Source organism: Squalius cephalus, assembly GCF_949319135.1.
Source record: "Squalius cephalus genome assembly, chromosome: 13".
Lineage (NCBI taxonomy): Eukaryota > Metazoa > Chordata > Actinopteri > Cypriniformes > Leuciscidae > Squalius > Squalius cephalus.
In genome coordinates, this window is record NC_137134.1 from 11,587,643 (window position 1) to 11,613,929 (window position 26,287).

At 38.1% G+C, this 26,287-nt stretch overlaps 3 protein-coding genes across 3 annotated transcripts; 1 reads left to right on the plus strand and 2 right to left on the minus strand.

The window, feature by feature from the left end:
* Positions 1 to 1,862: 1,862 nt before the first annotated feature.
* Positions 1,863 to 11,654, minus strand: sec13 (SEC13 homolog, nuclear pore and COPII coat complex component). The gene is made up of 9 exons (XM_079891155.1): positions 11,502 to 11,654; positions 10,695 to 10,739; positions 10,497 to 10,612; positions 10,263 to 10,414; positions 10,041 to 10,174; positions 8,271 to 8,404; positions 5,885 to 6,005; positions 5,482 to 5,628; positions 1,863 to 2,325 (listed from the first exon to the last, which is right to left on the minus strand). The coding sequence occupies exons 1-9, from the start codon at positions 11,502 to 11,504 to the stop codon at positions 2,215 to 2,217; spliced, it is 963 nt and encodes a 320-aa protein (XP_079747281.1). The 5' UTR covers positions 11,505 to 11,654; the 3' UTR covers positions 1,863 to 2,214.
* A 125-nt stretch (positions 11,655 to 11,779) lies between these two features.
* On the plus strand, positions 11,780 to 23,618 carry cand2 (cullin-associated and neddylation-dissociated 2 (putative)). Its single transcript, XM_079891219.1, has 15 exons — positions 11,780 to 11,981; positions 13,234 to 13,377; positions 13,451 to 13,605; positions 15,295 to 15,418; positions 15,496 to 15,752; positions 16,057 to 16,162; positions 16,299 to 16,444; positions 16,644 to 16,930; positions 17,007 to 17,148; positions 18,381 to 19,883; positions 20,023 to 20,118; positions 20,232 to 20,401; positions 20,987 to 21,151; positions 21,292 to 21,399; positions 23,314 to 23,618. Exons 1-15 carry the CDS (start codon positions 11,914 to 11,916, stop codon positions 23,536 to 23,538), a joined length of 3,696 nt encoding a protein of 1,231 aa, XP_079747345.1. The 5' UTR covers positions 11,780 to 11,913; the 3' UTR covers positions 23,539 to 23,618.
* Positions 23,619 to 24,358: 740 nt separating this feature from the next.
* rpl32 (ribosomal protein L32) lies at positions 24,359 to 26,287 on the minus strand. The gene is made up of 4 exons (XM_079891220.1): positions 26,215 to 26,287; positions 25,471 to 25,571; positions 24,964 to 25,145; positions 24,359 to 24,537 (listed from the first exon to the last, which is right to left on the minus strand). The coding sequence occupies exons 2-4, from the start codon at positions 25,564 to 25,566 to the stop codon at positions 24,408 to 24,410; spliced, it is 408 nt and encodes a 135-aa protein (XP_079747346.1). The 5' UTR covers positions 25,567 to 25,571; positions 26,215 to 26,287; the 3' UTR covers positions 24,359 to 24,407.

Consider the following 26,287-nt stretch of genomic DNA (forward strand, 5'->3'; position numbering starts at 1 on the left):
ATGCGTATTCCCTGCTGCAATGTAGTAAAAGTGAGGATTTTTTAAATCAATATCATCTAAAGCCAGTACAACAAATACTACAATTAAATTATACAAACAATTCACTATGTTTTCACTATATTTAATCCACTATTTTTTTTATGTAATTTATTAAATAATTAAATATTTATGATAAAAATTGAATTATTCTTTAAAAGTTCATTTGAATTATTTAATATTTATTCAAATAATTATATATGTGAATTGGAAGTAAAAAGTGCAAAACTTTTTATATTTCACAATGTTAAAAAACTAAAAATTATATGATCAATAAGTTAAGACAACATCTTTTTACATTGCTTTAACTCGTTAAGCGATTTTCAACTTTTTTAGTTATACAAGATTCAACTTTTAAGTCAGTTTAATGTCATTTAAAGGTATAGTGGAGGATTTTTTACTTCCGGGTGGATCACCTATACTATTGGTCCTCCTAATTGTCACTCATTCTGGTGAATCAATCAAACTTATTAAAAAGTGGAGAGGGCGGGTCTTATCTAAAATCGGAAAGATCCTCCACTATACCTTTAAGTTGAAATGATTTAAACATTCAAGTTGATTGTAGGCTACTTAAAATTTAAGGCAGCAACTTTTTATTTTATTTTATTTTTTTACAGTCTACAGAGTTAAAACTAAAAAAAATAATAACTGTGTATTGAAAATGATGGTGAAACTTACTGAAGATGAGTGATTTTGGCTTTGTAATATGAGTAAGGAACGTGTCAGAACTGCAAACCGCAAGCGCTAAGCTGATGTGTGAAAATACGCATTTCTCAAAAAAAAAAAAAAAAAAAAATCAACACGTTATTCTAAGTGTCACTTCTCTTGCGCTAGTTAGAGGCTGGCCTGGCACACAAATGGAGGTTTTTCACCACCCCAGATGCAAACTCATAACTGGAGGCCGAAGGAGGGTTGGCAGGCCTCTGTGTTGATCTCCTGAACCCTTGGGCAACTCCAACAAAATCTGTAACCGAGGGATAATTTCATCTGACAGTAATGGAAAAAACTGCCATGCTACGTTCACGCTGGATGTTTGGATGGCATGTTTACTTGACAGATTATGCAGGTGATGCCAATGGTTTTACTCATGGTTTAGTTGTGTAATGGAGCTCCAAGTATTGCATTTTGAAATATGGTTTAAAGTCAACATGAAATGCTGTTCGCAACCAATTTCATTCCAACACTCATATGGCAATTCATAACTATTTTACGTTTTGGCAAATAAATATGAATTTGTATGAGGAATTTGTGATGTAGAGGCGCGAAGCATTCTGATGAATTAAGACAAAGACTGTCGGTTAAGTTGTATTAAACTGTTATGTTTGGTCTCTTTTTAAAGAAGACTCTTGGCAGATTATTGCTGAAATGAAAAAGTTCAATCAAAGAAAAATCAAAGACATACATCTAAAAAAGTTTTTAAAAATCTAGCTCAGTAATCTTTCAGTAAGATTTTGTTTGAGCGCAGTACCAAACGCTTCCACTAGGTGTAATTCGCATTTTTGACAGCGAACAATAGAAGTGTGACTTTTGTGTGTGTGTGTGTGTGTTCACACAGCAAGTGCCAAAACCTTTGCCAAGTTTCCGATGAGGAAAAAAATCCTAAAAAAAAATTAAACAAAGTTTTTCGGTCAAAAAATGCAAAAGAGCACCAAGTTCATTAAAATGAGGGTTAAAAGTTCATTAAAATGATTGCAGTGTGAGATATTTTATATGGTATTAATAACAAATTGTTTTATATATATATATATATATATATACACACACACACACAATGAATATATTGTTAATAATTATATAATGTAATATAATACTAATAAACAGGTTAGTTATAGTTTAGTGTAGAAAACTTTATTCTTCAATGTTCGTCCAGGTCTTGAAACACACTAATGTCCAATGTGTCCAATATTTTTGAATCAGTTTTCATTCATCATAATTTTTTTCTTCTCAAAATAATCGACATGTTAAGAATCTTTACAAACAATACAAATCAGCTCAAACATCTGGTTTGTAAATGAACCGAAGGAAATTATGTAAAAATCAGGGTAGAGTTGAAAAAAAGAAATTTGATTTTGGTTCTGCCGCCTGGGAGTGAGATGCACTTCTAGCGTTGGAGGAGAGTCTTTGAGGGCAGAAGGGGTGTCCCCCTGGTCTGAGTGGAGGCGCGAGAGGAGATGGGCTTCACTGCTCGTTCTGTTGGCTGTCTGTGATGGAGGTCACGGCTCCCTGGCCTTTGTTGACGTCACTGATGCAGGCCCACTGTCCGTCCACTGACTCCTTCCACAGGGTCACCTATGAGCAGAAGTCAATGCGGAAAACAATTTCAATGACGTAATTTCTTGAATGAGCACTTTAAAAACGCTGTTAGGTAAAAGGAAGCCTCACGTCTTCCACTTCCAGTGTCAGTGAAGCAGTCTAAGGGTGTGTTAACACTTGGCATGTTTGGTTGGGTGAAAATGAACTCTGGTGCAATTGCTCTGTTCATGCGGTTCATTTGAATAAGTGTGAAAGAAACCCTGGTGCCACCAAACAAGAGGATCGAGACGCTGAAAAGATGGGTCTCGTCCACTTCCAAACGAACCAAAAACAGGACCCTAAAAAGGACAGAATGCTCAAGTTGTCTTTTCTCATCATAGTCGTGATGGACAAGTTCGGTACAGGCATCAGAACCACATCGTCTCGCAGCAGATCTGTGTGTGTGTGACGGAGGGATTCCTGATGCTGTTTTGACTCCTTTACACATTTTATAAGCTCTTCACGAGTTCTCAGTTGCTCAAAATACCATCGTGATAGGCTACGCACATACAGCGAGTGCATTTATCCCAGTACACAGCAGTGTTTTGGATGTTCACACGCAAAATATACGCCATAAAAGCTTTTTTTTTGTTTTTTATCTTTAGGTTTGGACGGCAGTGTGAACGTTAAGTGAACTAGGACTAAGGGTGTTAGGATTAAAGGTGTCACATTGGCATTTTTATCACCGAAACTAAAGGAATAGGGATACGTTCACAACCTGGTCGGCTTTTATGACGTATATTTTGCGACAGAACTTATCAAACACCCAAATTAATGCTGTTTGCTGGGATAAATGCACTCGCTGTGTGTGCGTACCTTCATATGATGGTATTTTGAGCAGCTGAGAACTCGTGAAGAGCTTATAAAATGTGTAAAGGAGTCAAAACAGCGTCAGGAATCCCTCCGTCACACACAAACCCAGTGAGACGACGAGGTTCTGATGCCTGTACTGAACTGTGATCGGCAACATCACGACTATGATGAGAAAAAACAGGTATGACTGAGCATTCTGTCCTTTTTAGAGTCTCATCTTCTTGTTTTTGGTTTGTTCACATGTCTTTGGTCCATGTTGCGTTCATATTTGAGTCGAACCGCACCAGAGTTTGTTTGGAAGTGGAGCGAGACCCATCCTTTCAGTGTTTCGGTCCTCTTGTTTGATGCACCAGGGTTCAGATGGCAGCGTTCACACTTAAGGCCTGTTCACACCGGGACGAATTTCGCGCGCGATATTCGCCGACGTTTAACGCCTCGTGACTAAACAAAGGGCGCCGATGTGAGTGCGCACACCGGCGCGAAAAACGGCACGCGAAAAAGCGTCATTTTTTTAAAAAACGCCTCGGGTTCGTTTTTTTGGTTTGATGCGTCAAAAACTATCTGACCAATGAGATTGGCGCTTTTGTTCACGTGTCTGGAGCTTCTGAAGTTACAGTAAAACACAACTTGGGGGCGCTCAAACACAAAACGGTCTTGCCGAGCACACATACGTAACGGCGAAGAAGATATACGCCAAGTAGCGTCTACACTGCCGGGAAGAAATAAGACGAGGAAGATGCAAGGCAAGATGAATGTAGAGCCGCTGGTCTCGTTGGTGTCGGAACATAAAGAACTATATGACAAACGCGACAGCGACTACAAAAGTCTTGCTAAAAGAGAACTGTTATGGAGTGGTTTCTGTTTTACATTAAGCGCCATCTAATGTCAGGGAATGAATTTGCATGTTCACTCGGCTCATCGTCGGCGCCGATATTCGTCCCGGTGTGTAGGGCCCTTTATTCAAATGAACCGCACTAACAGAGCAATCGCACCAGAGTTCGTTTTAATCAAACCAAACATGCCAAGTGTGAACAATGTATCATTTTCTTTTTTTTGGTCCAGAATAAAAGAGCCAAGAGAACCCGAACTACAAATGTGAACACACCCCAAAGCTCATCGATACTTAGTTAAAAAAATAATTCGATAAAACCAAGGTTATTGGAGTACGTATTACAAGAAAATACTTTTTAAAATTCCATGTTGATACTTGCCATTTGCACCATTTTTTTCAGTGTAGCGTGGCGTAAAATGATTACGGCCATCAAGAACACCTTCAAGAATCACTGCGTACACAGCATTAGTTAAAAAAACGAACAAAACAAAAACATGCCTACTTTAGCTCCCTAGAAGCACCTAGAGAGGACTGTTAACCTGCGTGTATTTTCAGAGCCCTTTTGCATTATTAAGCTGTCTGTTTTGTAAATGCATCAGATAATGGCATGTTCGTCGGCGAGTAAATGGCTCGACCCGCCGCTTGCCGCAGTGAATAATTACAAGGCAGAGCATCTCACCGAAAGCGTCTTTATTTAAATAAACGGTGATGTCAGGGACGGATTCCCTCACGCCGGGCCGAGTGCTGGGTGATATAACCTCTGTCATTAATTCCTGAACCTGAGAGTGCACTGTGAAATGAGTAATGATGCTGGGTAAATCGCTGCCCACATGCACCAACGTACTCCGTAATCCCATGGGATGAGATCCAAAGAGCGTCAACAGTAGTTTCACGGTGAAAAGTCAATGAATCACATTGTCAAAGCACATTCACGGCCTGTCCTTTAGTCATGTTTGAGTTTGCCGCACACTAAATATACAGCGTCAATATCACAGTGATTTAAGTGTGCTTTTATTTGTCTTTAGACTAGTTTGATGATCCATTCTTGTAAATGAGGGAGTTAAAACTGTCTATTACCGCATTTAAACTTCAATAGCCAAAAAGGTGTAGTTTAAACTGTCCATTTTTATGAACTGATTCAAAACTTCATATATTAAAAAGCAAAAAATAGTATGCAAGGAAAATATATTTGGGTAAACACTGCTTATTATAATAATATATTGGTGGATATAATTAAAATGATAAAATATTTTATATATAAATATTCAAAAGCTTTTTTAACTACAGTATTGTTTAAGTTCCTACTTTAAACATTTTTTATTTAATTTGCAACAATAAATGATTAAAATAGATGTACATTATGGTTCAAACGTTGGGGGTTAGTATAAAATTAATACTTTTATTCAACAAGTTATGCATTAAATGAATCAAAAGTGACGGTAAATACGAGGGTGAATAAATTATGATATTAAAATCAAATTCTAGGGTCATATTTGACAGGTACGTACTTTGTTGTCCCCTCCTGACACAGCCAGGATGTTTCCTGTGATGGACCAGCTCACGTGCCACACCACGTCATTGAACTTGTGGAGAAGTTTGGCCGTCCAGGTGTTACCGGCTGGGTCGTCACACGTCCAGATAAACACACGACCATCCTATGGTATAATATAATATGAAATGATTTATGCATTTTGCAGACCAATTATACAAACCATTTTAACAAAAGCATTCCCAAGGAATCAAACCACTTTGGCGTTGCTACCGCTATGTTCTATAGTTTGAGCTACAGGAATAAAATAAAAATTCATTCAATTTACTTAAATTTGTATTTATTTTTTTTATCACAATTATCATTCACATTGATACTGGACGAGTCCCACAGTAGAATATTAGTAGATTAGAGTTGATTACCTGTGAGCAGCTGGCGATTGTGCTGGTAGGCAGACCAATGGAAGGAGCCCAACCAACATCTCTCACCCAATCACTGTGCGCCTCCAGCTTCTGGTCCTCTTTCCATTGGCCATCCTCTTCTCTGGAAAGAAAGTATGAATGTCAGTACATAATTTGACAAATAAAGTTACTGTCTCCTGAAAGAAAGTCTGTTGTGTAGACCGATCACAACAGGCTGGACCATCTGACCAATCAGAGCAGAGAAAACCAATCACAACAGACTGGGTCATTGACCAATCAGAGCAGAGTAGAGTAGACCAATCACAACAGACTGGGTCATTGACCAATCAGAGCAGAGTAGAGTAGACCAATCACAACAGACTGGACCATCTGACCAATCAGAGCAGAGTAGAGTAGACCAATCACAACAGACTGGACCATCTGACCAATCAGAGCAGAGAAGACCAATCACTACAGACTGGGTCATTGACCAATCAGAGCAGAGTAGAGTAGACCAATCACAACAGGCTGGACCATCTGACCAATCAGAGCAGAGTAGAGTAGACCAATCACAACAGACTGGGTCATTGACCAATCAGAGCAGAGTAGAGTAGACCAATCACAACAGACTGGGTCATTGACCAATCAGAGCAGAGTAGAGTAGACCAATCACAACAGGCTGGACCATCTGACCAATCAGAGCAGAGTAGAGTAGACCAATCACAACAGACTGGACCATCTGACCAATCAGAGCAGAGAAGACCAATCACTACAGACTGGGTCATTGACCAATCAGAGCAGAGTAGAGTAGACCAATCACAACAGGCTGGACCATCTGACCAATCAGAGCAGAGTAGAGTAGACCAATCACAACAGACTGGGTCATTGACCAATCAGAGCAGAGTAGAGTAGACCAATCACAACAGGCTGGACCATCTGACCAATCAGAGCAGAGTAGAGTAGACCAATCACAACAGACTGGGTCATCTGACCAATCAGAGCAAAGAAAGCTCTCGGAAAGGAGGGGTTTAGAGAGACCGAATCTTCGAACGAAGCATTTTCAGACTCTTTTAGAAATTAGATGATGTACAATGTACATTATGAGAAATTTAAAGCGTTTTTGACTTTTGATGCTTGTAGATCTACTGTAGGAGACCTTCAAAACTAAATTCAACCCTCTACGACCATCTTGGCAACATTTTTTTGTTTACTCGCCAGACAGATATACTATTATATATATATATATATATATATATATATATATATATATATATATATATATATATATATATATATATATATATATATATAAAGCTTATCTTTGTAAAATCTTTTTAGATATCTGAACGTACACTCTTAACACCAGTCAATTTAGCATTATATTATGATATTATGGTAATCAAGCACTTAATGATAGAACTTCAGTAATTAGAAATAAAACTTGGTAACCATGTATGAATGCATATTTGTCATTTAACTGAACTTAGGACTGGTGATGCTTAAGATATTGTTGGTCACTCACTGTTTCTGATAATAGTAATTATAATTAAAAGATAATAATACTACTACTAATAACAATATACAACACACTAAGGACTGATGAGCTGCTGGGTTCATGAATGTTCATCACGTTATCTGCGTTCGCTCGAACAGATTTGCTGGAATCAAAACAGGTCCATCCAATGAGATTGCCGTTTGCGCATTAGCTCCGCCCACTACCAGATAAACGGCATATCTTCTGCTCGTTCTTAAAAACTGAACAATTCTGAATGAACTCAGCTATTTTGACAGGAAAATACAGAAAAATTTGCGTTTAAATGTAGTGCGTCGACACTGCGTGGTGTGTAAGACTCTCGCGCTCTCTCTCTCTGCGTGTGTGTGAGAACAGACACAGGTTCCCTGCACATCCATTGAGCTGAACTGAAATAGTACAGAATCACTTGATGGAGAGCGAAACTCTCAAGCGCTCAGTCAGAGTGTTCAACGAGTGAAATATATCTATGCTAAACTTATACTTAGCCTCTAACACACACACTGGCAAGTCAAATCTAAGAATTTATCAGCCAATGGCTAATGATAGACATGATTTAGTCGCCCAGAGTGAAGATTCAGTCGCATATGTGAATTATGAACATTTAAAATAGCATAATTAGGGGCACATTACATATTATTGGCTAATTTGATAATGCTGACAGAAACAATAAGAATGTAGCACTATCAGCACCATTGTATTATATTTAAATACATTTCCTCACACAATCAGCACAATATATATATATATATATATATATATATATATATATATATATTTTTTTTTTTTTTTTTTTTTTGGTGTGTTTATGACCAAGTGCAGTAGCTGGCAGCAGGTGCTCGTCACTGTGCACTTTAAAATAAGGAGTGCACTCACTTCCACAGCTTGACCAGATTGTCACAGCCTCCAGACACAAATCTCTTGATGAAGTTGGGCTTCTGTCCTGTTGGCTGCTCGATAAGACTCCCTGGGACAACAGCTGGGGCCCAACTCACAGCGTTACAGCCGATCTGACAGAAACACCAGAGAAGCCATGTTAAAAAACTCAAATAACAGGAAGTACAATACATTTCGCCAGTCTTCTATGACATACTCGACTGAAGCCTCTTTACTGCACGTCTAGAACACTGTATTGTCCAATCAGCATTCAAATAATCAAATATTTGATTTATAATTTCCCGAAGAGCCTATACAGATCAAGCACCTATAAAAATATTAAATACAATTTTTCATAAATAATGTTTTTGCATCTTTTCTGTAATATTTCTTTCTTGCTGTATGTACAGGGTGGGCCATTTATATGAATAAACCGTAATAACATGGGAATGGTTGGTGATATGTCCTAGATGAACAGTTTCCTGGAAAGTGGATTGGTCGTCGTGGGCCAGTTGAATGGCCCCCAAGGTCTCCCGATCTGACCCCCTTAGACTTTTATCTTTGGGGTCATCTGAAGGCAATTGTCTATGGTGTGAAGATACGAGATGTGCAGCACCTGAAACTACGGATACTGGATGCCTGTGCTGGCATTTCTCCTGCGGTGTTGCTATCAGTGTGTGAAGAGTGGGAGAACAGGGTTGCATTGACAATCCAACACAATGGGCAGCACATTGAACACATTTTATAAGTGATCAGAAACTTGTAAATAACTCATGAACGAATAAAGTTACGTTGAAACCAAGCACACCATTGTTTTTCTTGTGACATTACCAATAAGTTTGATGTGTCACATGGCCCTCTTCCTATTGAAAAAACAAAAGTTGTATCCAAGATGGCCGACTTCTAAATGGCCACCATGGCCACCACCCATCTTGAGGAGTTTGCCCCCTCACATATACTAATGTGCCACAAACAGGACTTTAATATCACCAACCATTCCCATGTTATTACGGTGTATCCATATAAATGGCCCACCCTGTAGTTCATGTGAAATTTCAAAGAATTCCTATTTTTTTATAATAAAAAAAGTGTAAAAGGCTATGAAAAAGTAATAATACAAAAATAACATAGTAATAGCATTGTAACTCAAAAATATTGATTTTTTTGGTAACACTTTATTTTACAGTGTCCCTGTTACATATGTTGCATGTACTTACCATAGTAATAACAGTAAATTATGCATAATTACATGCAACTAACCCTCAACCAAATCCTAATCCCACCCAAACCCTATAGTAAGTACATGTAGTTGCTTAATATTACTCAGTACTTAAATATATAATTACACTGTAACAATGACACCTTAAAATAAAGTGTAACCGATTTTTTGCAGATTTACTAATTAATGAGTAGCCTAGCTCAGTTGCACTTTATGTCAGTGTCAATGTTACAGTGTAATTATACATTAAAGTACTGAGAAATAATTAGGGTTAGTTAAATGTAATTATGCATAATTTATAATTACTACTAGAGTAACAACATGTAACGTGTAACAAGGACACTAAAATTAAGTGTTACTGAAGTGCTTGATACAAATATGGTTTTAGTTAAGTTATGATTTTATAAACTTGCGCTCCACCGGGTCAAAACTGACCCGGGAATGCAAAAGGTGTTGCCATTTTTCTTAAATAAAATAATTTAAATTAATGAATCATTATTAGAGCCCTGTACATGTATATTTTAAGATCTCATATAAAAGGCTAAACTCACTGTATGTGCATTGTTGATCTTCTTAATATCCCAGTGTCCATCTCCAGAGCAGGTCAACACTGAAATCGCCCCATCTGAGCTGCCACAGGCCAGAATCAACCCGAAGTCATACGGTCCCCAGCACACAGAATTCACTGCAGGAGAAGCCAATGTGTGAGTGTCCACAGCGGGAGGGATTTCTGTCACAGTGTTTGATATGAGAATCAAAAAGCGTGAAGTTACCGGACGAGTCGTGGCCCGTGTACTCGTACATCTTATCCCAGGAGCCGTTCTCCTCCTTCCAGATGATCACCTTCCTGTCGTAGGAGCAGGACGCCAGGATGTTGCCGTACATGGGGTGAGCCCAGGCCACCTGCCACACGGGACCCTCGTGGCTGCCAAAACAGAATCAGAATCAGAATTAGAGTTCAGATCGACTCCACGGAAACCCTGGTTTTAGTCGCGCGCTTCTCATACCCCCTCAGATCAGCCACGAGGATCTGCCCTCCGTTTTTGACATCAAAGATCTTGACGGAGCGATCAGAGGAGCAGGTGGCCAGTCTGGTGCCGTAATAATCCATCTGAGCGTCATGCTGAACGCAGAACCACAAATCACAGTCACGTAACGTTGAAGAAAAAGATGCAGTACTAGTAAAGATGGATGGAGATACTCACGATCATATCCTCATGTGAGGTGTCCACCGTGTTAATGACCGAAACCTGAAACACACAAGACCGCAGATGTGCGGAGATGTCAGTTAAACTTATATTTGTCGAAAAAACTTATTAATGGTGTTTAATTTTAATGCTAGTCAGATTAAACTAAGAGACATCAAGAGTGAATACCCCTAAACAATACAGATTCAAATCACAGAATTACTAAAGTACAGTGTCTTTGACAGAGAGAATTTAAAAGAGAACAAAAAGATAATTTAATATTATTTATAAAAATGATTTACATAAAATGATATATATATATATATAATTAATTATTTTGGGGTATTTTTCTTAATACTGATATGAGTAATTAATTAATTAATTCGTTATTTTATTATTTTTTAAATCATTTTTCAAGTTATTAACTGGATACATTATATTTTATATTTCAATATTTTAAGCAATTTACAGCAGTAAATATAACTAAAAAAAATAAGTAGTTGACAGCTCATTAAACTCGGATCCAACATAGCTAAAACTGACTGAGAATAATAATAATGGAAAAAAGCTGAAACCGGTCCAAAACATCGCAGTAATAGCATGGTACTTTCCGTTAACGTACATAATCAAAGATAATTGTTTAATATTACCAGGGCTGTTTTTATAAAGAGTTGAATACCGAACCACATCCAAATAACTCTTTAAACAGCTTTAATCTCGTAATCAGACATGTAAAATGCATTCATTTTCCATCCGGTCATTCATTATGAAACTATAGAATCCGAGCACTTCAATATCTGAGAATATGAATAATGTAACTCTCACCATATTTGCTTATATCCCTCCAACAAACTCCTTCAGCTAAAAAACGTCTCTAGTTGCTCTTCTGCTCTTCAGAAATGAAAACACTGATAGTATTTCCGACGTGGCAGAGACTGACCGCTCAGTGCCGACTGTGTTCCCCCTGCTAAAGTGTCCGGGTGGAACAGAAGAAGGTTCCGCTCGATTCTTCCGTCCCCGTCCTGCAGTTCACACTGACTGCAGCAGAAGGCGGCAAAGGCGAGTTAAATGAATATATATCGCCCGCATCTCTATTTATAACTGTCCGAGAGTGTCATATGTCCCAGTCTGCCCAGTGTCCAGCCAGGCGCTATGGTCTTCATCAAGCTCAACTTTCTGTAGTAATTTTTACATCGTCATTCAGTGAAGTGCGTTAACTTACTTTTAAAAAGTCAAGATGTCGAGTGTCACCTTTTACATTTCCAATCTATTGGAAAAAATGACATCAACTGACAAAGACTTTCGGTAAGACAGTGTGTGTGTTATAGACGCATGTTTCAGACTCACGACTAATGTTTACTAAAATAGGCCACTGACAAAGCAGTTTATTTGTGGCTTAAATGATCATTTTCAGATTTATATTAACCCTTTGAAAAATAGTGGAATAAACATTGGCTACTTTTGTAAATGTAAACTGTTGTGGACATATGAAAACGATTTGTTTGCATGACATTGTAACTTATGTTGACTATTCAATACACTATATTTTATTTGTATTTTGGTTAATAAATGGAAATGTAAATTTAATTAAAACTTAATTAAATATTCAATTAATCAACATAATGATTTCTGTCACGATTCCTACAGAATTCAGTTTCTAATTTGCTGTTCCCAAATTGTGGAAGCCCATTTCCGGCATATAAGGGGAAAAATCATGCTTTGGTAAATCTTAATTATAAAAAATATAACATACAAGTCGTGATATTTAAATAAAAGTCGAACGATATACTGCGTCATAATTATGGCATGCTAAATCGAAATTATGACATACTAAATCAAATCCATCGTCACAACTATGACTAAAATATTTTATGAAATAAAGTTGAAATGACGACCTACAATTTATTATTTAAGTTTTATTACATAAAACGTCGACATTTTGACAGATTTCGTCATAACAATGGGTGTCATAATTATGAGATGAAAAAGTTGAAATTGACATAAAAACAAAATTATGACTTTCTGCCATAATTTAGATTTTTAAATGTCATAGCTATATGACTTTGTATGTCAAATTTATTTTTAACGTCATAATTTTTACTTTTTTAATGTCATAACTATAATTATGACTGTCATATTTCATCTTTTTATGAGAATATCAACTTTTTATGTCAGTTTCAGCTTTTTAATGTCATAACTATCATTTCGACTTCGTATGTCAAATTTCAACTTTGTATGTCGTAATTTTAACTATCATTTTGACTTTGTAAGTAATATTTCAAACTTTATGTCATAATTTTGACTTTTATCTAACAATTATGACTTAGTATGTCATCTTTTAAACTTTTCATCACATAATATGATTTACAAAAGCATGTTTTTTTCTTTATGTGGTAGAAACGTTTCCACGCCAAACAGTTTTGCTAACTAAGTACCACTATCTCTCTAGTATTTACCATGGTAATACCGTGTGTTTTGGACATGTGCCATGCTATTTGAGTAATGTGGTGGTGAAGAACATCAAAACTGATGAACACTTTGCTGAAACAAATGAAAGGTTTATGGCAGCCAATGACCTGATGATGGAGCTCCAGAAGGACTCGATCAAACTGGACGAGGAGAGCGAGAGGAAAGTCGTGACCATGCTCCTCAAACTCCTGGAGGACAAAAACGGAGAAGTGCAGAATCTGGCCGTCAAATGGTATCTTCTCCCTCAGATTTTCTTCCGAACATGAACATGATGAAATAATCACGATTATTTCTGGTTCGTGTAGTCTTGGTCCTCTAGTGGGAAAGGTGAAGGAGTGTCAGGTGGAGATGATGGTGGACACTCTCTGTTCCAACATGGTGTCCAACAAAGAGCAGCTGAGGGACATTTCCAGCATGGGCCTGAAGACCGTCATCGCTGAACTGCCGTCTTCATCTGCTGGTATCATGCTGATGTTATAGAGATTTAGGATCTCTTTGGTTATCCTCCTGAGACCCAGAATTTTTTTTTTTTTGAATTTAGTTTTTTGTGTGTGTGTGTGTCATCACATTTAGAGCATAAGAAACAAATGGTAAAAAAAAAAAAAACATTTTTGAAAAATAATATTTTATCCATGTGTTATGCTATGTCCTCTGTAGTGGACACCAGGACTAAGTTGTTTAAAAAATAAAATGACATGAAATTATATGTATAGGCAAAAACAATGGGATTTTTTTTTTTCAATCACCAATACATTTTGGGGTTTCAGGATTTTTTTTAACCAAAATTTGTATAAAGATGATTCTCAACTATGTTATGAAAGATATAACGGAATGCATTGATACACCATTTTACTTTATACAATATGTGGGTAAAATGGCCGTAAATTAATATTCCCATTCAATGCAATGTATCTATACACTGTATCTAATGTGCACATGAATGTGTTCTTGGGGAAAATTTTAATGAAAAAAGAAGTGTAATAATTGGAGTAATAATTGGCAACATTTTAATAATAATATCTAATATTTCATAGGAATATTGATGTATAATTTATTTCCATATTCACTTGTTGTGTCTCCCATAATGCCTGATAAACATGATTTAAGTCCTGGTGTCCTCTACAGTGGACATGTATGAAATCAATGCCCTGTTCTGTAGTGGAGCGGCTAAGTGCTTATGTTTGGCAGAATCGTTCAGTTTATGATACAAGCGTGAAAATTGGCATGAGCAGTCTCCATGGGTCACTTGACAAGAAAAATGTCCGAGCCACTTGAAATTTCAAGATGGCGGCCATTTTTCAAGATGACCACCACCTTAGTGGAGCAATTAGGCTTAAGAAATCATTTAGTTGGTGATACAAGCATGAAAATTGCCATGAGCCTAACTGCTCCACTAAGGTGTCGGCCATCTTGAAAAATGGCCACCATCTTGAAATTTCAAGTAGATGTGGGTGGCCTATTGTCTAGTGACCATCAGAGACTGCTCATGCCAATTTTCATGTTTGTATCACTAAATAAACCACTATATCAATTAACTGCTCCACTAAGGTGTCGGCCATCTTGAAAAATGGCTGCCATCTTGAAATTTCAAGTAGATGTGGGTGGCTTATTGTCTAGTGACCATCAGAGACTGCTCATGCCAATTTTCATGCTTGTATCACTAAATAAACCACTATATCACTTAACTGCTCCACTAAGGTGTCGGCCATCTTGAAAAATGAAAAATCTTGAAATTTCAAGTGGCTCGGACAATTTTCTTGTCAAGTGACCCATGGAGACTGCTCATGCCAATTTTCACGCTTGTATCATAAACTGAACAATTATATCACTTAGCCGCTCCACTACTGTAACAGAAAGTTTTTTTTTATTTGAAACCCCATAACGTTTTCCTGAGATGCTGGTTTATGAAATACAATTTGAAAAGTAGTCCGATTTAAATTATAATTACAATATATTATCATATTTCCTACATTTGATCACTAAATTAATGTCAGACATTTTTAAAGACCAAGGAGAAGTTGTTTTCATGGCGAAACCTCCAAACATTTGGTGTCTCTGGAAAGTCCTGAATGTGCTCTTTACAGGACACCCAGGTTGTGTCATGTGACATGTATGGTGTCAGAGAAATAGTTGTTGTATTGTATTCAAGGTTTGAGCCTCACAGTCAACGTCTGTAGGAAGATCACGTCCCAGCTGATTGGAGCATTGGGAATGCAAGACGACGTGTCCATTCAGCTGGAGGCTTTGGATATTCTCTCCGACATGTTGGGCAGGTTGGTCAAAATGCCTTATACTTGCATGAAGAGTGTTTATGAACATTCCCCCATCAGCCTAATGCATTATTTGACAGGTTGAGCACTCCTCTGGTGAGCTTCCATCAGTCGATTCTGACCGGTCTCCTCGCCCAGCTCATGAGTCCTCGTATGGCTGTAAGGAAGCGCTCTATTATCGCGCTGGGTCACCTGGTGCCAAGCTGTAGCCCTGCTCTGTTCACTCAGCTCATCGAACACCTCATGGGCGAGCTGTCCCGCGGACCGTCCTCGTCCAACGTGCGCACGTACATCCAGTGCTTGGCCACGGTCAGCAGACGAGGAGGACACAGAATTGGTGAGAGCTGCTTTTATATTTATGCTAGAAGAATTATGTCTGTCAGTGTTGAGGGACTGTAGTATTAACGGTGTGACCAGCAGAGGGAGCTGAAGAGACTTGCAAAGATAAAATGAATCTAGGTAAAACATTGGCTGATAACACTTGATAACGTCCACTATGGTTTCGGACACCACTAGAAATGGAAGTGCCCTATTTAAGGGTATATGGAGCGATTTCGGACACAACCATACTAAAATGTCTTTTGGAGATTTTGAATATGACATGGTTGCAGTATTAATATTGAGTCTTTTATGATATGAAGGTGAACACCTGGAGAAGATTGTACCCATGGTGGTGAAGTTTTGTAACGTGGAAGATGATGAGCTACGCGAGTTCTGCTTTCAAGCTTTCGAAGCTTTTGTTAGCAGGTGAAACTGCTTCTACATTATTTGGTTTATAACTTTAAAATTCAGCTTTTTCATCATGACACAATGCTTTCTCTCTCTGTGTGAACTTGTATGTCAGATATTAAGTCAGAAATTCTTGTTTTTTTTTGTGTGTCAGATGTCCAAAGGAAATGTCCCCTCACATCCCAACAATTATCAAGTTGTGTTTGAAGTACATAACCTACGACCCCAATTACAACTATGATGCTGACGATGACCAGGATGACAGTATGGACATTGAGGAAAGAGAGGATGAAGATCAGGGTGATTTATTTGACCATCATTGTGCAATTTTAGGAGTTATAATTCCATCTTGATATGATAAGAATTAATAAGAATTAAAAATCATTACTAATGGTACACTCAAAGTTTCTCTAGCTATGTATGAGATGAGGCAGATGGCGGATGTAGTGCTGCCCACTCTGAGTGTGTTTTTCACAGTCAACACACTTGTAATCTATAGAGTCTGATGATGAGTACAGTGATGATGAGGACATGAGCTGGAAGGTGCGGCGCTCCTCTGTGAAATGTCTGGAGGCGATAATCAGCAGCCGCAGGGATCTGCTGGTGGAGCTCTATGGATCTGTAGGCCCAACGTTGGTGTCCCGCTTCAAAGAACGCGAGGAGAATGTTAAGACTGACATTTTCTCAGCCTTTGTGGCTTTGCTCAGACAGACCCGACACCCTCACGGTCCAAGTTTGGACACGGGAGCTAAAGAGGAGCCAGCGGTCTCTCTCTTGAAGAAACAGGTGTGGTTGCGCACAGGTTATTGACCCAAACTACATGGTGCATATCTCCTAAAATAGCTCTCATCTGCTTTTACAGGTACCGACAATAGTAAAAGCCTTACACCGACAGCTAAAGGAGAAGAGCTTGAGAAGTAGGCAAGGTTGCTTCAGTCTCTTGACAGAGATGGCTAATGTGCTGCCCAGTCAACTAGGAGAGCACATACCTGCCCTCATTCCAGGTCAGATTAAAAGATATTTAGCATTAAATGCTATGCTATAACCCTGTCTACACTTGACACGACCGGTGGGACACACCAAAAACCATTAAAACCCAATTTATTCTGAGTCAATAATGGTCTTTACTTTGTTGAGTTTAATCACTTAATCGCTATATTATTGTAATAAATTAATACCTGATACTCTAACTATCAAGTTGCCTTTGAATCTTTTGCATCCAATTGCACTCTTTAATAGGGCTGGGTATTGACACAAATTTCACAATTCGATTCCATTTCGATTCGATTCAATATTGATTATTTTAGATATCAGGTACAATACATGGCAAATTTTCTAAAGGAAAACAAATCTCTTAACTAATGCTTTAAACTATGGGAGTCAGTTGTAGCCTATAGGCTTCATTAGCCTACTATAATATTGAAGGTAAAAATTAACTTATTTGTATACAAACACTTAAATTACACTTTTATTTATTTTTATAATAATAAAGTTATATGAAATATAAACATTTAAATGGTGGATGTCATAAAAAACATGCCAGATTTATTCAAACATGCATTCAATATTGAAGAACATTAAACATTATAATGAATAGGTAATATGGTGCATATATTTAGCAAAATGCACCTCTCTAGAGTTAATTTTTCTAGCTGACTAACAAGTTTATGGTCACTGGATATGGTTTTTCTGAGGTAAATGTGATGTTACATGACATTGTTTACAAGCTGATTTACTCAAGTCTTTCCACGGTTGAAACACTGATTAAGATTCCATGTCACATGATACGGATTTCGAAGTTGTACTATACCTTTTAATATACTTTCAGATGCTCATTCATGTTTATTTCGCGCTGTAACTGGTGTTATTATGGCGGAAGAGAAGATCATGTTGCTGCTCTTGAGCTGAGCTGCACCAGAGCGATCTCATGCCACAGCGCCAAATGGACGTAGCCTAATTTGAAATCTGAGACTTTGTTTTATATCAATAGTAACAAAGCACAAAGATTATTGCGATTTATTGGATGGGATGCATGCTACAATGTTCCATTCATTCATCAACTGAAAACAGGATGACTAATCGATTCTTGGGATTTAAGAATCGATATTGGTTCGTCAAAATGAGAATCGATTAAAATCGAGAAATCGATATTTTTTACCCAGCCCTACTCTTTAACCAGTTCTGTAGCATATTATTTTCAGTGTAGACATTCATTTCAGATTTTCTCTCTCTTTAGGTATTATTTACTCCTTGACAGACAAGTCGACATCTTCAAATATGAAGATTGATGCCCTTTCTTTCCTCAATGTTCTCTTGAGTAGCCACGACCCAGAGATCTTCCACCCGCACATTAATGTCATCTTACCAGCGGTGATCCAATGTGTCGAAGACCCGTTTTATAAAATCACATCTGAGGCCCTCCAAGTCACCCAGCAGATTGTCAAGCTCATGCGGCCGCTGGACAAGCCCACCTCTTTTGACGCCAAGCCCTACATAAAGAACGTGTTTGCTTGCACCTCGAAGAGGTTGAAGGCAGCTGACATAGACCAAGAAGTGAAAGAGCGGGCCATTTTCTGCATGGGCCACATTTTGAGTCATTTGGGTGACCAGCTTGGTGCTGACCTGCAGCCCACCTTGCAGATATTTCTGGAAAGGCTTAAAAATGAAATCACCAGGCTTATCGCAGTGAAGACTTTAACTCTCGTCGCTTCCTCGCCACTTAAAATTGACCTAAGACCCGTTTTAACAGAGGGGATTCCAATGCTTGGATCCTTCTTGCGGAAAAACCAGCGGGCCCTCAAGTTGAACACGATTACAGCCTTGAATGTGATGGTCACAAACTACAGCGACAGCTTCAAGCCCCCTATGATAGAGTCCATACTGAGTGAGGTACCTGCTTTGATTCAGGAGAGCGATATGCATATCTCACAGGTAGCCATAACGCTGATCACGTGTATGGCCAAAGTTTGCCCGTCCTCTTTGAGCAAAATTGGGGGGACGATCTTACCTGAAGTGCTTAACTTAGTCCACTCTCCACTGCTACAAGGAGGTGCTCTTAGTTCAATACTTGAGTTCTTCCAGGTTCTTGTAGCAACAAAGTCCAACAACATGGGTTACAGTGACCTCCTGAAAGCCTTGAGAGGGCCTTACTACGATTCAAAGTCGACTGACTCCATGTCTGTGCATAAACAGTCCTACTACTCTGTGGCAAAATGTGTAGCAGCGTTGTCGACGGTCTGTCCCAAAGAAGCTTCTGGAGTGGTTACCAACCTTATCCAGGAGGTAAAGAACCCCAAATCATCCGAGTCGGTGAGGATTCTCGCATTGTTGTGTCTTGGGGAAATTGGACGGTCTGTGAACTTCGAAGGGCACAAGGAGCTGAAGGGAGTCATGATGGAAGCCTTCAGTTCTCCAAATGAGGAAGTTAAATCTGCCGCATCTTTCGCCCTGGGAAACATTTGTGTTGGAAACTTAGGGGAGTATCTGCCATTCATGCTCAAGGAGATCGGCAGCCAACCAAAGAGACAGTACCTGCTTCTGCACTCCCTCAAGGAAATGATCAGTGCTCTCTCAGCCGAAAGTCTCAAGCCTCATGTGGAGAGCATCTGGGCTCTGCTGTTCAAGCACTGTGAATGCGCAGAGGAGGGCACTCGCAATATTGTAGCCGAATGTTTGGGGAAACTCACGTTGGTCAGTCCATCTGAACTCCTACCAAGGCTAAAGAAACAACTGTCCTCAGGTAATATGAGACGAGACACTTGACTTTCCTCAGTAGATAATGGGTTAGTTTCAAAACGTTTAAATCAAGTGAAGTGTTTGAAATACATGACTGGGCTGCACAAAAATAAGCAATAAGCAAGCATTTATTGTTCTTCCAGGGTCTCCTCTTTCCCGCAGTACGGTTGTAACTGCAGTGAAGTTCACTATCGTAGACCACCCTATGCCCATAGACTCACTCCTCAAAGGATGCATTGGTAAACTGCGTATACTTGGTGCTTTTCTGTGGATAATAAATGCAAATGATATACATTTTTGGCGAATGCATGATACATACTGTCTTAAACCCTTGCACCAATTCTGCTATTAGGTGACTTCCTGAAAACACTCCAGGATCCTGACCTTAATGTTCGGCGAGTGGCTTTAGTCATGTTCAATTCAGTTGCCCACAACAAACCTTCCCTCATCCGTGGACTTCTGACTTCACTTCTCCCACATCTATACAACGAGACCCAGATCAGAAAAGACCTTGTTCGAGAGGTACAAATTATGAACAGTAAAGGCACATGAAACCTGCCATATGTGACCCCGGATCACAAAACCAGTCTTAAGTCGCACAGATATATTTGTGGCAATAGCCAACAAAACATTGTACGGGTCAAAATTATTGATTTTTCTTTTATGCCAAAAATCATTAGGATATTAAGTAAAGATCATGTTCCATGAAGATATTTTGTAAATTTCCCACCTTAAATATATAAAACATTTATTTTTGTGAGTGGATGCAGCACTATCGCCAATAGAAATGGACAAATTTAAAGGCAATTTTCTCAATATTTCGATTTTTTTGCACCCTCAGATTCCAGATTTTCAGACAGTTGTATCTCGGCCAAATATTGTCCTATCCTTACAAACCATACATCAATGGAAAGATTATGTATTCAGCTTTCAGATGATGTATAAATCTCAATTTTAAAAAAAATTACCCATAAGACTGGTTTTGTGGTCCAGGGTCACATTTGTGTAAAATATTGTAAATACTTATACACAAACCCTTTTTCAAATTCTTTTTAAAAATGTAAGTGTAGATCTTACCAAATTATGGCATGTTAAATCACATCTCAGGTTGAGATGGGCCCCTTCAAGCACACGGTAGATGATGGGTTGGATGTCCGTAAGGCGGCGTTTGAATGCATGTACACTCTGCTGGACAGCTGCCTGGACTGTTTGGATATCTTTGAGTTTCTGAATCACGTTGAGGAAGGCCTGAAAGACCACTATGACATTAAAGTAAGTTATATTTTCGGTGAGGTAGGGATTTGATGCGATTGCATTATGATTTAACATTGTCCAGTGGATTACATAGGATTAAAGCAAGCATATTTTCACCATTCATTCCCTTTAAGATGCTCATGTTTCTTGTTTTTCAGATGCTGACCTTCATTATGCTCGCCAGAGTTTCTAAACTGTGTCCAGCTGCTGTGGTACAAAGGCTGGACAGATTAGTGGAACCACTGAAAGCTACTTGCACTACAAAGGTAAGACCTAACATGACAGTGGTTTGTAACAAAACATGGGATGTTGTCCTCTAAGCAGTGCTGGGTAGATTGCTTACAATTTGTAGTCATTTACTGATTCTAAATTACATGACAAAAATCGTAGGTAGCAACGTAATCCATTACATTACACATTTAAGGTAATATAATGGAAATATAATGACTACTTTTTGATTACTTTTGAACTAACTCGTTTATCACATTGATTTGAATAGGATCATCTTGTACCATATTGATATAAAAATACAAAGAATAAGAAAATATACACCATTCTTTGTTATAAACAATGATATGCAGTTTTCAAATGCATATGATACACACTTTATTGTGTGTAATACACACGCACTCCACAACACTAATCCTACCCAAACGTATAATACGTACCACACACCACTACTAAACCTACCCATGCGTATCATATGCACGTTAAAAACTCATTTTCGTGTATAAATTGCTTGATAAACACAATGCGTGCTATAGAGAGGTTCTTGTACCTCAAATTAAGATTTCCTTCCCATGAATTAAGAATTCATTGTCTCATTTAGGCTAAATTATGGCTACGAATTAAATTTGTTCTCTGGTTTTAGTAAATTAAGGCCACGTTCTTGAATGGCCATGCTCGATTTACTTAACCAGGTAGGCTAACGAATTATTATAAAGTTAATTATAAAGTTCGCTTTAATTAAAATGAGGAAACAAATTGGGCGTTGGGTGGGAGTAATGAATTGTTAATTCGTTATGCAATCATCATCAGTGCAACTAAAAATTGTTTATGTGCCTGTTTTGCAACGGCAGTTATGGTCACGGAAATAAAATAACGAAAATCTAATACAATTTTTCAGTTATTGCATTTTATTGGCAAGTTTGCTAAAGGACAATGTCATGTTTTTTAATTGGTAATTGTAATGCATTTAAATTAATAAAAAGTACAGACTGTCACAGAATGTCATATCATAACTGCTATTTATAATCCTACTATTGATACATTATTTCAAGAAATACAAAAAAAAAAAAAAAGTACCTGCATGCATATCATGTGACCATTAAACAACATTTTAGACTTAATTTTAATATTGACCTAACTTATTAACTTAAAATCTCAGGGCTTATTTCAAGTAAATATAGAGTTTCAGCTGACCAAAAAGTTTGAGAATCCATGCATTGCATGTAAATATGAAATTACGTGAATTTGTACATTTTATTGTGTCTGAAAGACAAAAGCCTTCCCAGAGACAGTAATACATGGTTACAAGTCTCTGAGTCATAATTCAAATAATAAATGTGTATGTGAAGAGTTGATTAGATATGCAAATCTGAGATAATTAGATTTCTGTAAATGCAGTTGTCAAATGCTGTGTTTTGCTCAGTTTTCAGTGATAGTCACATGACTAGTGACTGGTCTGTTTGTGCATTTACAAACCTGGAAGTCCTTCTGAACGTATATAAGCAGTAGACTTTAAAAGATATGAAGAAAGTAGTAGGTAGAATCAATGCATTATGAATAATTTACTGCCATTGTGAGAATAGCAATTATTAACTGCAGTCTGATTAGAGAATTTTAAAAAGTAATATAACCCAATTACAAGTACTAAATTTTGGGGTTACACTTTATTTGAAGGTGTCATCGTTACAGTGTAATTATATATTTAAGTACTGAGTAATATTAAGGAACTACATGTACTTACTATAGAATTAGGGTTTGGTTGAGGGTTAGTCACATGCAATTATGCATAATTTACTGTTATTACTATGCTAAGTACATGCAACAAGGACACTGTAAGATAAAGTGTTACCAATATTTGGAACCCGATTACATAATCCAGGTTACATGTAATCAGTCACTGCTTCTCAGTAAACAATTGTATATATACACACATTTTTTTGTTCTATATAAAGGTGAAAGCTGGTTCAGTGAAGCAGGAGTTTGAGAAACAGGAAGAGCTGCGGCGCTCTGCCATGCGTGCCGTCGCTGCCCTGCTGTCCATCAGCGAGGTGGAGAAGAGCCCTGCTATGGCAGACTTCGCCAACCAGATCAGAAGCAATGCAGAGATGGCCACCATCTTCGAGAGCCTCCAAGGAGACCCCTTGACTGGGGCTGTGGAATCAATGGACACTAGCTAGGACTCCATTTATTTTTTGTGGTTACAAATCCTGCAATGTTCTACAGTTTTGAAGTGAAAATAAATACTTTAAGCTCGAAACTTAATTTCTACAAAGCCGCATCCCAATTCCGCATACTGTCCATCCCAAATAGTACCCGAAGTTAGAATTAGTGCATCCCAAATCATAGCTTGCTGAAATGAGTATTTCGAAGATACCCGAATGGTCTACTTTTCCCAATTAGAATCTAAAGTGCAGATCTGTGAACACAAACGGCTAATATTGCCCACAACCCATTGCATGTTGGACAAGGATTCGATTAGAACTACAAACGAGTAAGATGTTAGAAAACTACAAACATGGTGGATGTGCGAGTACAACGGTTAAGTAGAGCAGTTTAGATGAAGGGGTTTGAGTGGCTAATAATCTGTATCTAACCTAACAAAACGATATTTAATGTTATCCACATATTTCAACAGCATTGTGAACTTTTGAAAAGATAAGTTTTACAATTAACTTTTAAAAGCATCATTAAGCAAATTGCAAACACACAAGGAGAGTCTCCACATGAAAGACTAACGACTACAGATCAACGCACTCCAACATTTCTCTCCGAAACAGCAGGAAATTGAAATAAATGGTGGATTTTAACAGTGACAAGATGATTGACAGGGCAGTTTAAACGAATGGACCAAGCGATAGCCATCCGTTAAAGATGCAGTTACGACAATCCCAAAGCTTGCGCACTATTCTGCTACACATTGTCCTCACAAAAACAGAACACACTTTTAGGGCATAGTCGTAACAAATCTAAACAAAAAGAAATGACAATATTAGAAAATAAGATTTTATATTTTTCACTTTATTGAAAAGACAACAAGATAACCAGATTATTCGTTCTCCTCGCTGCGGAGTCTGGCGTTGGGGTTCGTGACTTTAATGGCCAACTGTGCGGCCCTCTCCACAATCAGCTTCCTGTTCTTTGAGGACACATTGTGGGCGATCTCAGCACAATGGGTCCTGGAGAGAAAGAAAAACCTTAAGGTTACACAAATTCATATGTATATTTTAAAATGAGAACGCAAACATTGCTCCCCTCCCCAAAAAAAGACTTGTTCAAGTTAAACTTGTTATACGCTAGTATAGGACCTAGTTATACTTCGCAGAGACTCAAATACAAGCACTAGTCACTTGTAGCAGATTATCTTCCACCTGCTGGCTATGGCAAGAGCTAGAGGTAGAATGGGTATTTCCTCCGCCATGATATCTCTCTGAATTCAACACCTGGGATGAATACGGACAATTCAGCAGGTATGATCGCAGAGACAGGCAGTTCTTATACTAGTTACATATTCAACTATAAAGAACCAGCATATTAAAACGCGCAATAATCCTCCAAGCTAATTCACATTGGGTATAAAAGTAGCAAAATCCTTCTGCTCTTACTTGTTGCTCATCATGAGGACTTCGAGTTCTTTGATATTGTGGACCAGGAACTTCTTGAATCCAGAGGGCAGCATGTGTTTGGTCTTTTTGTTGCTTCCATAACCAATATTGGGCATCAACATCTGACCCTTGAAGCGCCTGCGCACTCTGTTGTCAATACCTCTGGGCTTCCTCCAGTTTTTCTACAGACACACACTTATATTAGACCACGAATGATTTAAAAGACTAAGTTAGAGTCATCTACTATATCGAGCTACATATGATCTCGAATAGGATTTGGACAGCTATTACACTTAATTTCTGCATTTTAAAATAAATAGATGATCAGAGAACTTGCAGCAAGTGTTCAGCAATTATGCAATACATCTTGCATAAATACACATTGCATTCATAAAAAAAAGATGATTAAGTATTGTAGTGTTGAATCTACAAAATATACAAGGTGAATTTCCATAGCTTTTCCCGAGTCTCTAAATCACAAATTCCTTGATATCCCAGGTTTCCTACCCTGATCTTGACATATCGGTCCGACTGATGTCTGATAAACTTCTTGGTCCTTTTCTTGACGATATTAGGTTTGGTGAGGGGTCTGAGGGCTGCCATGATGCCTACAAAAATAAACAAGCAACAATGAATTAGACACTAAAAAAGACACACATTTACATAACTTACGAACCATTATTGATGAACAATGACTCGTAGTTTTGACTAAAGCAATCTACCTTGACATGTAGCATGTACGTTAGCAATGTTAGCAACCAGTATTGTCTTTATACGTGTCAACAAAAAAACAAGTTAAACTAAAACAAGCGATAAGATACAAGTTTAAAGCAAAACGTATCGTTTAAAACTACGGCAGAAATCTAAAATATCATGCACAACACATGCAACTAGCACAAGTAACGTTACTAAACATAACATGCGTGATATTGGACGCTCATATTGAGCATGAGAGTTTGAATACATTTTTTAATTTTTAATTATATGGGACTCTGCTGTAATGTTAAAGCTAGCAAAGCAGTATTCATTTTATTCTGTGATTAAGTTACAGGGTTTCATGCAGATCACACCAATGGCCGCCATGTACAAACCCCGTGTGATCATTCATATAAATACCGCGCATAATATCGCTCTACGAGCCGCAATATCGGCACATTTGAGTGCAGTGAACACTAACACAGCGATATGGACTACGAAACGTTTATTTTCATCAGAATGTAAAAGGATGAATTAAGATTTTATTCCGCTCACCGTTCGGCCTGCCTCTACCGAAGACAGTCCTGAAGAAGAGGAGGAAGTGACGCAGTGACGGCCTGGAAATAAC